General features: G+C 53.5%; 1 protein-coding gene across 1 annotated transcript; it reads right to left on the bottom strand.

Moving 5' to 3' along the window:
* Positions 1-2,455: 2,455 nt before the first annotated feature.
* Positions 2,456-8,898, bottom strand: LOC102033914 (tumor necrosis factor receptor superfamily member 10B-like). Its single transcript, XM_031065701.1, has 10 exons — positions 8,785-8,898; positions 7,815-7,947; positions 7,079-7,207; positions 6,598-6,712; positions 5,823-5,908; positions 5,644-5,733; positions 5,405-5,445; positions 4,735-4,824; positions 3,432-3,504; positions 2,456-3,346 (listed from the first exon to the last, which is right to left on the bottom strand). Exons 1-10 carry the CDS (start codon positions 8,896-8,898, stop codon positions 3,069-3,071), a joined length of 1,149 nt encoding a protein of 382 aa, XP_030921561.1. The 3' UTR covers positions 2,456-3,068.
* Between the last annotated feature and the right edge of the window lie 3,135 nt (positions 8,899-12,033).

Genomic DNA, 12,033 nt, shown 5'->3' with positions numbered 1-12,033 from the left:
CAGCATGAGGAAGAAGAAGATGAAGAATTAAATGAAACACATCCAGCTTCCACTTTGATTTGGAACGAGAAGCTCTGGGATGTGCTTTGGGTGTCTGATGGCATCTCGCCGCCTGGAGCCAGCGTGGGGGTCCTGCCACCCCCTTGGACTCGCAGCAGGGTCAGGCACAGGGCAGGGGACCCTGGTCCCCAAATGCCTCCAGGCACTGCAGGATTTCCCCTGCACGTGGGGTCTGTCCTAATTCAGGGCATGGAGAGGACCAGAGTCCTCTCCTCCCTGTTCTTAACTCTTCAGTTTTGTTTAGACAGAAACTTAAAGCAAAAAAAAAACCCCAAACCCACACCCACTCCCTCAATCTGCCACACCAGAAACCAACCCCGAGCCCTCGGCTGGGGATTTTAGCCTGGAAGGCTCCATTGTAATAAATGGTATTTTAAAAGCCCGGCGTGGTCCCTGTGTGTGTGGGAGGAGCAGCTGGGCAGGCACATCCCTGTGCCAGGCTGGGGTGATGCCGTCCCCCCCTCGCAGCGCTCCTGGGACGGGCAGGGACAGCCAGGCCTGGCAGGACCCACCCCTGGCACAACACCAGGCGGCTTTTCCATCGGACTGACTCTGCCTGTCCCACCTGCAGGGCTGCCAGGCAGGGCAGGAGGCACCCGAACCTCCTCACCCTCCCCAGCTGGGATGGGGAAAGCTCCTTGGAGCCCATCCCTGCAGAGGCACCAGGGATGCTCCTGGGGCATCCCCTCCCACCCCACGCTGCTCCTGGAGCACCTTGGAGCCTCCCCTTGTGCATGGCCGCCCTCAGCCTCGATGCAGGAGCGCGGTGGCTCCTCACCCTCGGCGTTGTGTCCCTTGGCAGCCCCGGCCAGCAGGTAGGACCACGACTTTCTCTCCTTTTCACACAGCCTGGGCACTCGCCGCTGCTTCTGAGTCCTGTTTGCCTTGCCCAGGCCGGGACGCGAGCCCTGGCACTGAACCCGCATGTGCCCAGGCCTGCATGCTCAGGGGGCACCGGGCAATGCCCAGGAGGGGCCCCTGGGCACGAACCCTCCGGGCAGCTCAACAGCAGCTCCTGCTTTTCACCCCAGCCCCACCCTCCTCAGCACCCCCTCCGCAGTGCAGGGGCTGGGGAGCAGCTGCAGGGGCGTTTTTGGGGGGCTGAGCAGAGCCCTTTTGTCACTAAGCACTGCATGGATTTGCAACACAGCTACTGCAACACAGAGCCCTGGCTGGTGGAGCCGGAGCCCCCCGAGCAGGCACAGGGACAGTGGCACCCCCTGCTCTGGCACGGGGCTCTGGTCTGGGGTAAACAAAGGCCAGGATGGCTCCTGAGGGCTTTCCCTGGCACAAAGGACCCTTGGGCACTGGTGGGGACCGTCCCTGAGCATTAATTCCATGGGCTGAGTCCTCAGTGCCACATGGAGCAGCTGGTGTCCACTGGGACCCTGGACCTTGGTGGCCATTGAGACCCCTCAGCAGAGTTCTGGGGGGAAAACAAATCAAACCAGACGAGAAAATCAGGAGAATTTTTTTTTTTTTAAGTAAACCTTCATAAACAGAAACGTAAAACACTGGACAAGCAACTGGCTGGGCCAGAGCTCTGTAAAAAACACACAACCATGCATAAAAACAATATTTTTATAAAGCTTTTAAGTTAATATATGTAAAGTTTACAGTTACTAAATAAATACGTACAAAAGTTCTGCTTGTCTTATTGGAGGGTGGGGGAATGGGAGCAGCATGAAGGGTGCTCAGGACCCTCGCACCACACTGGTGATGTACTGGGCTGGACTGGGGTGGCAGCTCAAGTAAAACAGTAGTTTTCCCAGCTAGGTTGTCCCTGAGCTCTGTGTGAGGTGCAGTGCTTGAGAAGTTGCCCTGGGACGGGCAGGAGGTACCATGGCCACGCTCACACGCTGTGCATTCACCCCTGCACGCTGAGGGACAGCAGAGCCACCCCACAGCCACGGGGCTCACCTGGGCCCAGCAGGGCCACGAGGGCATTCTCCCCCTCTCCTCCCACCCCGCCTGCAGCTCTGGGGCCTCCACAAGGATGTGCAATCCTGGAGCAAATCCAGAGGAGGCCACGGAGCTGGTCCGAGGGCTGGAACCCCTCTGGAGCCAGGCTGGGAGAGCTGGGATTGTCCAGCCTGGAGAAGAGAAGGCTCTGGGACACCTTCAAGGCCCTTCCAGTACCAGGACACAGGAATAGCTTTAACCAAATGAAATTCACATTATGTTAGATTTAACAAAAAAGTACTTCATAATGAAGGTGGGTAAACACTGGCGGAAAGGCTGCCCAGATAAGCTGCTCCATCCTGGCAAACATTCAAGGTCAGGCTGGATGGGGCTTGGAGAAACCTCATGGAGAGGAAGGTGTCCCTGATCCTGGCAGGGGGCTGGGCTGGGTGACCCCTGCATTGTCCCTTTCCCCAGGCAACCCCAGTGTCCGTAGTGCAAAATCAATCATTCCCCCCTGTCCCCTCCAAGGGCAGTTTTAAACTGGCTCCTAAGAACAAGCAGAACCATGTAAACAAAAACAAAAACAAACAAACAAAAAAAGAAAACCTAAAAATTTAGGTCACAAAAAAGAGCCCGAGATCCCAGCTGTGCTTGCAGAACCACCAAGCATGCAGAATGAAGCTTACTTAGAGATGTTCTAGAAGCAGAAGCCAGTTCATGATGCCAGGAATCCTTTGTGAATCAAGGATGATCCAGTTCAAAAGCACAGGGATGCCAAAACCCCTTCTCTGCACAGATCTCAAAGAAATCTGGGTAGTACCAATGCTTCCGAGATGGTCCAAGGCAGATTGAAATTATTTGAATCTCTTGGTGTTGACCCAGTGAAGTCAAGAAACCAGCTTGGATTGCACGAGGAAGAACCAACATTGAACCTGTAACTCCAGAGAGAGGAGCCTGAGGCTTGTGCTTCACATGAGGATCAGCTCCTCCTGGCTCAGCTGAACTCATGATGGCTTCAAAAGCAGAGGCACAGGACAGCTACAAACAGCTCCAATCGAGCTGTTCTGAGTTTTTCACATCTGCAGGGCGTGTGCCCTGCTCCTTCAGCTCGTTTCGTACTGAAAACGTCCCTCCCGCACCAGCGTGTCACAGATGTCCTCTGCCACCCCCCCGAGGCTGAGGCGCTCCAGGGTGTCCAGCAGGGTGTTCACAGAGGCCTTGGAGCCCTCCCTGTTCTGCCACCTGCGCATCATGTCGTAGAAATCATCCAGGGTCTTGCCCGTGGTGATGTCGTTGTCCTCCAGGTTCAGGCTGTGGCCGAATCTCTTCCAGTCATCTCTGGGCACTTTCCTCCCAAAGGTGTAAAAGTAGCTCTTCAGCACTGGAGGGGCAAAGGGACAGCTCAGAGCACGGGCAGCAGGGACAGCAATCCCAGCCCAGCACTTCCCCTGGGCCCCAGCACTCACCTTGACTGGGTTCAGTCTCTGGTGCTGGAACCAGAGTCCTCCAGGGTCTCTCACTCCTACTTGGCAGCATCTCCTGCAATGACAATGTCACTCCTGCAATGACAGTGTCACCCCTGCAATGACAGTGTCACCCCTGCAATGACAATGTCACTCCTGGAATGACAACGTCACTCCTGCAATGACAATGTCACTCCTGCAATGACAGTGTCACTCCTGCAATGACAACGTCACTCCTGCAACGACAGTGTCACCCCTGCAATGACAATGTCACCCCTGCAATGACAATGTCACCCCTGCAATGACAGTGTCACTCCTGCAATGACAATGTCACTCCTGCAACGACAGTGTCACCCCTGCAACGACAGTGTCACCCCTGCAATGACAGTGTCACTCCTGCAATGACAACGTCACTCCTGCAATGACAGTGTCACTCCTGCAATGACAGTGTCACCCCTGCAATGACAACGTCACTCCTGCAATGACAGTGTCACTCCTGCAATGACAGTGTCACCTCTGCAATGACAACGTCACTCCTGCAATGACAGTGTCACTCCTGCAATGACAGTGTCACCCCTGCAATGACAGTGTCACCCCTGCAATGACAACGTCACTCCTGCAATGACAATGTCACCCCTGCAATGACAGTGTCACTCCTGCAATGACAGTGTCACTCCTGCAATGACAATGTCACCCCTGCAATGACAATGTCACTCCTGCACCCACCAAGCCCCAGCAGCAGTGTGTGATTAATGGGGATTGGAGACCCTCTCCCTCTGTCCCAGGGCTGTTGGCACAGGAGATCACCACCAACCTCCAGGGCATCCATGTCTGATCCACCCAGCCCCAGAACATCCATGTCTGATCAGCCCCAGAACATCCCTGTCTGATCAGCCCCAGGACATCCATGTCTGATCAGCCCCAGAACATCCATGTCTGATCCACCCAGCCCCAGAACATCCATGTCTGATCAGCCCCAGAACATCCATGTCTGATCAGCCCCAGAACATCCCTGTCTGATCAGCCCCAGAACATCCATGTCTGATCAGCCCCAGAACATCCCTGTCTGATCCACCCAGCCTCAGGACTTCCATGTTTCCTCTCTGCAATGGCAGCAGCCCCCGAGATGGGGACACCAGAGCTGTGTTTGCTCTGAGGACTCTCTCGACTGCCACGAGCAGATTTTGCCATGCTGACCCCACAAAGAGACCCTTCACCATCCCCCTGAGCAGCCCAGCCCTGGAAGCTCCCCAGGATGATCAGATCTTGGCCTGGCACGCCGGGGCAGGGGGTGCCACTCACGTACCTGTCTCTCTGCTGCCCTGTCCCTCTCTGTCTCCGTGTTGGCGTTGTTGTCCTCTGTGCCCACGTTCTCTGTCTTGCACCACAGCATCTTCTGAAACATGGAGTTCAGTGGCAAGGGAGAGACACAAACTGTGGCGGTTTGGGAAGCAGGAACACGCCATGGATCCAAGGGCATGGATCTCGAGCTTGGAGGAGCTCTGGGCAAGCACAGCCCACCCCTATCCTGGGATCTCCACTGTGGATTCTGGATGTGCCAGCACTGCCACCAGGAAAGTGCTAATGGCACTGAGGAGGGGGCTGGAAGCACCAAGAGCACCACCAGAGAGCCTCCTCTGCCTGGCCCAGCTCTACCACAACCCTGCAGGGATAACCCTCATCCCCTGCTCCTCCAGCCTTCCAGAAACTTCTGGGTGAGACTCATCTCCCTGCTCCTCCAGCCTTCCAGAAACTGCTGGCTAAGACACATCATCTCCCTGCTCCTCCAGCCTTCCCAGCTGGGTGAGACTCATCTCCCTGCTCCTCCAGCCTTCCAGAAACTTCTGGGTGAGATTCATCCCCCTGCTCCTCCAGCCTTCGCAGGAGCTGCTGGCCAAGTGGGGAGCAGAGGGAACAGGGGACATTACCCCAGCCCACAAACAGAGCCATTCCCCCCTGCCATCCCAGGAACTCACCACAGTTTCTAAGGGATTCTTGCACGAGGGTCTCCCATCCCCTGGAAGATGGAAAGAGCGCTGTGATCCCTCTTCCCCCAGGCAGGACCCTCTTCCCACTCTGCCCACACCAGGTGAGCGTTCCTGGGGTCTCTCTTCCCACACCAGGTGGGTGTTCCCAGGGTCTCTCTTCCCACCCAGCCCACAGCAGTGCAGAGCCCCTGGCCAAGGTGGGTGCTCCAGGGGTCTCCTGCACTCACCTGGGGAGCTGCAGCGGCATTTCCAGCAGCAGACAGCAATCCCAGTCACGATCACAGCTATCGCAACAATCCCTGTGAGGGCCTTGAGGTCTGAAGCAGATAAAGCAGGGTGTGAGCAGCTGCTCCTGCTTTGGCCTCAGCAGCAGCTCCCACCCCATCCCTCAGCCCTCCCGACTCACAGGAGGGGAAGGCGGCCGTGTCAGGACCACACTGGAGGTCACTGTAGGGTGTGCAGGGTTTCAGCATCACTTGGCCCTTGGGACACCTGGGAGAGGGGACATAGGGTGGGCTCAGCAGCTGTGGCTCAGCAGCACAAACCCCACAGGAGCCACCTGTAGGACGCTCGGGATGGATGGAGACGAGAGATCTCTGCAGCCAAGTCGTGGAACTTGGGGTTTATTGCAAAGGGCCCTGCTGGGAGCTGCCAGGCACAGCTCAGAGCAGGCCCGAGAGAAGAGAGGGGAGAGAGGATGAGAGGGTAAGAGAGTAAAGAGGCAAGAGAGAAAAAGCATAAGACAGTAAAATGGGTAAGAGGCCCAAGTTCTCATTCTAACACAATAAATCTTCTTCTGTGTTGAATATTCTGATTCTCACTAACCAATCTAGTACAAGATACAAATCCTACAGCATTTCCATACAGCCTATAAGAATCACTACATTACCATCCTGTGTTACATTTTAAACCCTAAAAACTCCTCTTTGGGCCCCTCCTGCCAAGCTGTAGGGTCTGCTCTGACCCTTGGGCCTGTCTGCAAGCAGAGGGAATTGTTCCACCAAAAGGGGATCCCCTTCAGCCGGCCACACCATTGTTTTCCAGTTGTTCAGTAACAAAGCTTGCTTTCATTTCAATCTCACTTATAGTTTCCATATTCTCAAAATCTTTCACCAGACAATTGTATTTATAAGGCTTTCCTGTTCCATCTTCCCCAACAGCCACCACGGCCCCAGACCCACCTGGGCTGGCACTTCTGGCACATCTCACAGGGGTGCTCCGGGGGGCAGAAGGTGCCGTTGCTGCAGGCACACACCGTGTTCCTCTGGGGCTGGCAGGGACTCAGCTCCACCTGATCTGTGGGACAGAGGGGACACAGCTCCACCGTGGCTCCCACCCTGGGCAGGACCAGGTCCCTCCCTGCTGTTGAGTGCCAGTTCTCCTGCCCCACAAGGGAAAAGCAGTGCCTGGATCAAACTCCACCAGCAGCTGCCAGTGCTGCTGGGAGCCTCATCCTCCTGCTCTGTGCGGAGTCTCGTGCTCAAGCTTTGCATGAGGGATGTGGCCTTTAACAGATGTGGATCTGTGGCCTTTAACAGATGTGGGTCTGGCCCAGATTGCAGCCCCAGCCACCCTCTGGGGACACTGCAGGTGACACTGTGCTCTGAGAGAGCTCGGCTGGACCCAGCCTGAGCCACCAGCCCTGCTCCCCCCAGCTCGTACCTTCCTTGCACTTGGAGCACTCCTGGCAGGACAGGAGGGCGTTTGGATATTCCATGTATTCCCCGAGTCCACAGGGCTCACACGTGCTGGAGCCTCTCTGCTCCTCACACTCCTTGGTAAGGTAGGTGCCTGAAGAGAAAGGGAAACTCTGAACACACAGGGAAGGGTTTGGGGCACCAGGAGGGGCTGGGGGAGCTGGGAAGGGGCTCAGCCTGGAGCAAAGGAGCTCAGGGGGCCCTTGTGGCTCTGCACAGCTCCTGCCAGGAGGGCACAGCCGGGGGGATTTGGGATCTTATCCCAGGGAACAGGGACAGGAGCAGAGGGAACGGCCTCAGGCTGGGCCAGGGCAGCTCAGGGTGGGCACAGCAGGCATTTACCCATGGAAAGGAGGCTCAGGGCCTGGCACTGCCCAGGGAGGGTTGGAGTGCCCATCCCTGCAGGTGTCCCAGGAAGGGCTGGACTCAGTGGCACTCAGTGACAAGGTGGGCATCGGGCACAGGTTGGATTTGGTGGCCTTGGAGGGCTTTTCCAACCTGAAGGATTCTGCGATTCCACCACCAGCAAAGCTCAAAGGCAAATGAGCCAAGAAAAGGAAAATATTCCCAAAATGAGGGCTTAGATCCGTGACAGTGGAGCAGGGCAGAGCTGGGGCTCTGCTGCCCCTCGGGAGGAGCGAGGACAGGAACAGGAGCACAGAGAGGCTGCAGGGGTGGGACCAGCGCTCAGGCCATCTCACCTGCAGGGCACTTCTTGCAATAGAGACCATCGCTTTTCCTGTAGTAATCATCTTCCCTTCCCCAGCCTAGATCCAAGGAATCCAAGCTGTCCCTCTTCCCCAGGGTGACAGCACTGGCTTCCCAAGGGGCTGCCTGTTAAAAAATACAGAAAACCTCGGGTTAAAAACCACCCCAATCCATCGGGCAACGGGAGAAAGGGCAGGGTGAGAGCTGCTGTGCCCAGTGAAGCAGGAGAGGAGCTTTGGGATGGCTCAGAGCCACCTCAGCCAAAGGCACTCCCCACAAAACAGGGCCAGTTTTTCCTTGGCAAAGCCAAGAAGAGATCTGGAGGTTTGCAGGGGAATTCTGCTTGCCAGGTTATCAGCAGGGCAAAGAGCCGCTAACGACCCCTTTCCTTCCCATTTTCTGAGAACGACCCTTTTGCTTCCCCAGTTGCTGAGAACGACCCTTTTCCTCCCTCAGTTTCTGAGAGGGACCCTTTTCCTTACCAGTTTCTGAGAACGACCCTTTTCCTTCCCCAGTTTCTGAGAACAACCTCTTTCCTTCCCAGTTTCTGAGAGGGACCCTTTTCCTCCCCCAGTTTCTGAGAGGGACCATTTTGCTCCCCCAGTTTCTGAGAGGGACCCTTTTCCTTCCCAGTTTCTGAGGACCCTTTTCCTTCCCAATTTCTGAGAAGGACCCTTTTCCTCCCCCAGTTTCCGAGTGCACCAAGAGCCCCAGTGGAAGGGGAGAGTCGGCAAGAGGAAGGGTTTGTGGCAGGAAAGAGCCCCGTGTCAAGGCTGGGAGGCGGCTCCGGCGCCCAGCACAGACCCCTGGGCTGTCACTCTGTTTTCCCTGTTATTCTGCTGAAGATCAGGAAGAAAAGTCACATTTCCCTCAGCTCTCCACACCCTTTTTGTGCTGCCTCAGATCCTTCCTGCCCCACAGCAGGGACGATGCTCAGCAGGCTCCCCTTGGGCTTTGGGGCACCTCAATGTCCCCAGTGGGGACAACCCCATCGGCCTCTGAGCCAGCACAGAGCTGCTCCATGGATATCTGTGGATATAAAGCTGGATATCCATGCATATAAAACTGGATATCCATTGTCACTATATAACATGAAAGAACGCAAGCACACCACCGTTTTCAAGGCGAAGGAAAAAAGGGAAGTTTATTTTCTGGCTCTAGCATTTATAGTTTTCCAAAAGTGACAGCGGATTGGAGGGTGACGGTGACACCTCTCCAATGACACTGGTCAAACCAACAGTTCATCAATTCTCTCTTCTTCCATAAAAGAATGCAAAACAATGAGTTATTTACAGGAAGTGTGTGATAAAGTTCTTACAAGAATGTCAACATCAGAAGGCTTGGAAAATCTTAAAAAACCAGGGTGACAATCCATGGATATAAAGCTGCATATCCATGGATATAAAGCTGGATATCCAGGGATATAAAGCTGCCCCTGGCTCACCGGGGTGTCAGGACAGACATGCCACAGCCTCACGGGCTGCAGGAGACTCTTCTCCTCTCCCCTCCCCAACACGAGGGTGAAGTTAAAGCATATTTCTGCCGTGAGTCAGAAGCTGCCTAGAACACCGAAACAATGGAGTTTGCAAACCGGTTCCTGCCTCCTCCTCCTCCTCCTCCCGAGCTTCCCGCCACAGGAAAGGCAGAACTGGCTGCCCCAGGTCAGGAAAGGTCACGGGGCTCTGTGATGGTGACATCACAAACCACCACGAACACCAGCCAGGGTGGACACCCAGAGCAGAGGCTGGACAGAAAAATAAAGTAGGGATTTATAAAAAGGATATCCTGAATGGATGCACCTTGGGCAGCACAAGAGCCCAGCCACGGCTGCACACAAGATGAGCCAGAATGGTCACAAAATGGACGACCAGTCACGAGGTCTCTCACTTTTAAAGGTCTTGGTTCATTACCATATTGGAGTTAATTGTCCAATTATAGCTTTACGTTGCAAAGTCCCATCCTTCCTGTTTTTCTCTCAAGTTCACCATTGTTTATGCTTTTGGGCCTGAAACTTGTAGCGGTTGTCCTTGGCCCCAGGCTAGAAAAGGAATTGTTTTGTCTGGCTGCTCTGTGGAGGGAGCTTACCACACGAAGCTCAGAGCCGCACACCTAGGCAGCACAGAAACTGAAAAATATGAAAGCTAAAACTTAAGGCATCAAGGCCATGGCAAGGACAAACACCCCCCACGACCAGGCCACAGAGCCCCGATCCAGGCCAGGAACGGGGCCAGCTCCGGACCCCAACTCAGAGGGATCAAATCCATGTCCCTCCAACACCTTCTGGCTCTACTGGACCTGCCTCTGCTCCCCTTTTCTCCAGCTAGGAACATTTGCAAGTTTGTGAAGTTTTTTAATCCACTTGAGGAGCTCCAGCCACAACAGCTTTACCCATTCTGGTCTTGGAAGTCCTGGGAGTGAAGGGACAATTTGTCCCTTCCATAGGGGGAAAAAAATCCATGTTTCTTCCCTGCCTGAACTCTGCCACGCTGTGAGGGTGATCACAGCAACACCACAGCGTTTTCTGCAGTTTGGGAGGGCCCCTCAGCCACAGGATTTCATTTCTTTACTGTGAAAAATGCCTATTTTATGATTGGCTTTTCGCCAATATTATAATGAATATTATATGTGTTGTGTTAGAAAGTAATGCTGTATTAATTCTCTTAAGTAGTGTGTTCAATATAGTTTTAGGTTATAAAAAATGTTAAAATAGAAACTATGCCATGCAAGATACTTTTTTTAAAGAAAGGACTTGCAGCAAAATAGCAGTCACGGGACACCTAAATCTTTCAGAAAAAGAGAATTTATTGCCCTCTTATCAGAAGAAACAAAATTCTTCCCGCATTGAAGACGCCGAAGACGCTGTCAGGATTAAGAGGAAGAAGTTGATGATGACCAGACAGAATCCTGTGTTTGAATGGAATTTATGCATTGTATGCAGTGTATGAATATTCAACAGGTTATTGTTTTTAAGAGTTAATCCTCTGTTAATGTGGGTCCTTTTTCGGGCTCATGCTGCCCAGAAAAAGGTACCGAGACATCCATAATTCTTTGTTTTTATTGTCTCATATTGTCCTAATTCAAACTGTCCAAATTATTATTACTCTAATTGTATTACTAATTTTATAACCATTTTATTACTATTAAACTTTTAAAATTTTAAAAACAAGTGATTGGCGTTTTTCACATTTACAGAGAACACAACACATGCACGATAAGGTTATCAGCCCGCAGCACCCTGCTGCCATCCCTGGTCAAACTATCAGTTGGAGAACCCAGCACGGCGGGTTTGAGGACTTTTCACCCACAGTAAACAACTCAAGAAAGCCTGGAGGCAGAAGAATTGGAGGCACAGGAATTCTTCATCAGCTTTTCCTCTTTGGGGGATCAAGTCTGGAGAAAAAGCTCGGGAAAGCATCAAACTTTGAACTTCCCCTGCTTCCATCCCCGATTTGTTTTTCTCCTGAGGTGATCCCAAAAGGAGTTGAACTCCGGAGATGAAAGAGGATGGAACACATCCCACAGCCCTTGACGGCGGCAAGAGAACCGGGATAAAAGCGGTGCCGGGCAGGCACCTGAGCCACCTGCTCCAAGGACACTGGGCTGATGCAGGCCGGGATTTCCCCCTGGAATTCCCGCAAAGCAAGCAGAATTTGAGCTCCAGCAAGGCCAGAGATCCATCCTCAAAGATGGCCTGTGTCCAGCCATGAGGCAAGAGAGAGGACATGACGCAATATCAGACCATGCCATGTGAATCACCACCGAGCAGCTCCCCATCCTTCTTATCCAAAAAATGGGATAAAAAAAATAAAAAAAACCCTGAGGCTGTTACCAGAGTGCCCTTAGGCAATGGGTTTAAGGCTTGACTTTACCAGGCCAGTCTAATTAAACTCTGCTGAGCAATGTAGGGAATGAATTGGATGAGAAGCCCTCTCTGCAAACCTGTTTTGGGCAGTGCTGATGTAATTCCAGCACGGGAGCAGCACCCATGTGCTCCTCCACAGCCTGGGTTACAGGCCAGCTCTGGGATACAAGTCAGGGCAGGATCTCTGGGATAAAACTCACGGCAGGATCCTCCCGACTTCAAGTGACAACAGAGTTCAGGTATTCCCCAACTCTACAACATCCAATCCACGGGGAAATATGATATGCCCAGGTGGAATTTTGTGTCCTAAATCCCTGTGCTGAGGGACATCGTTTGGGCGAGTGGCATTC

This window comes from Geospiza fortis, unplaced genomic scaffold (assembly GCF_000277835.1).
Source record: "Geospiza fortis unplaced genomic scaffold, GeoFor_1.0 scaffold1807, whole genome shotgun sequence".
Taxonomy (NCBI): domain Eukaryota; kingdom Metazoa; phylum Chordata; class Aves; order Passeriformes; family Thraupidae; genus Geospiza; species Geospiza fortis.
Note: the sequence above shows the minus strand (reverse complement) of the source record. Positions and strands in the feature narration are given on the sequence as shown.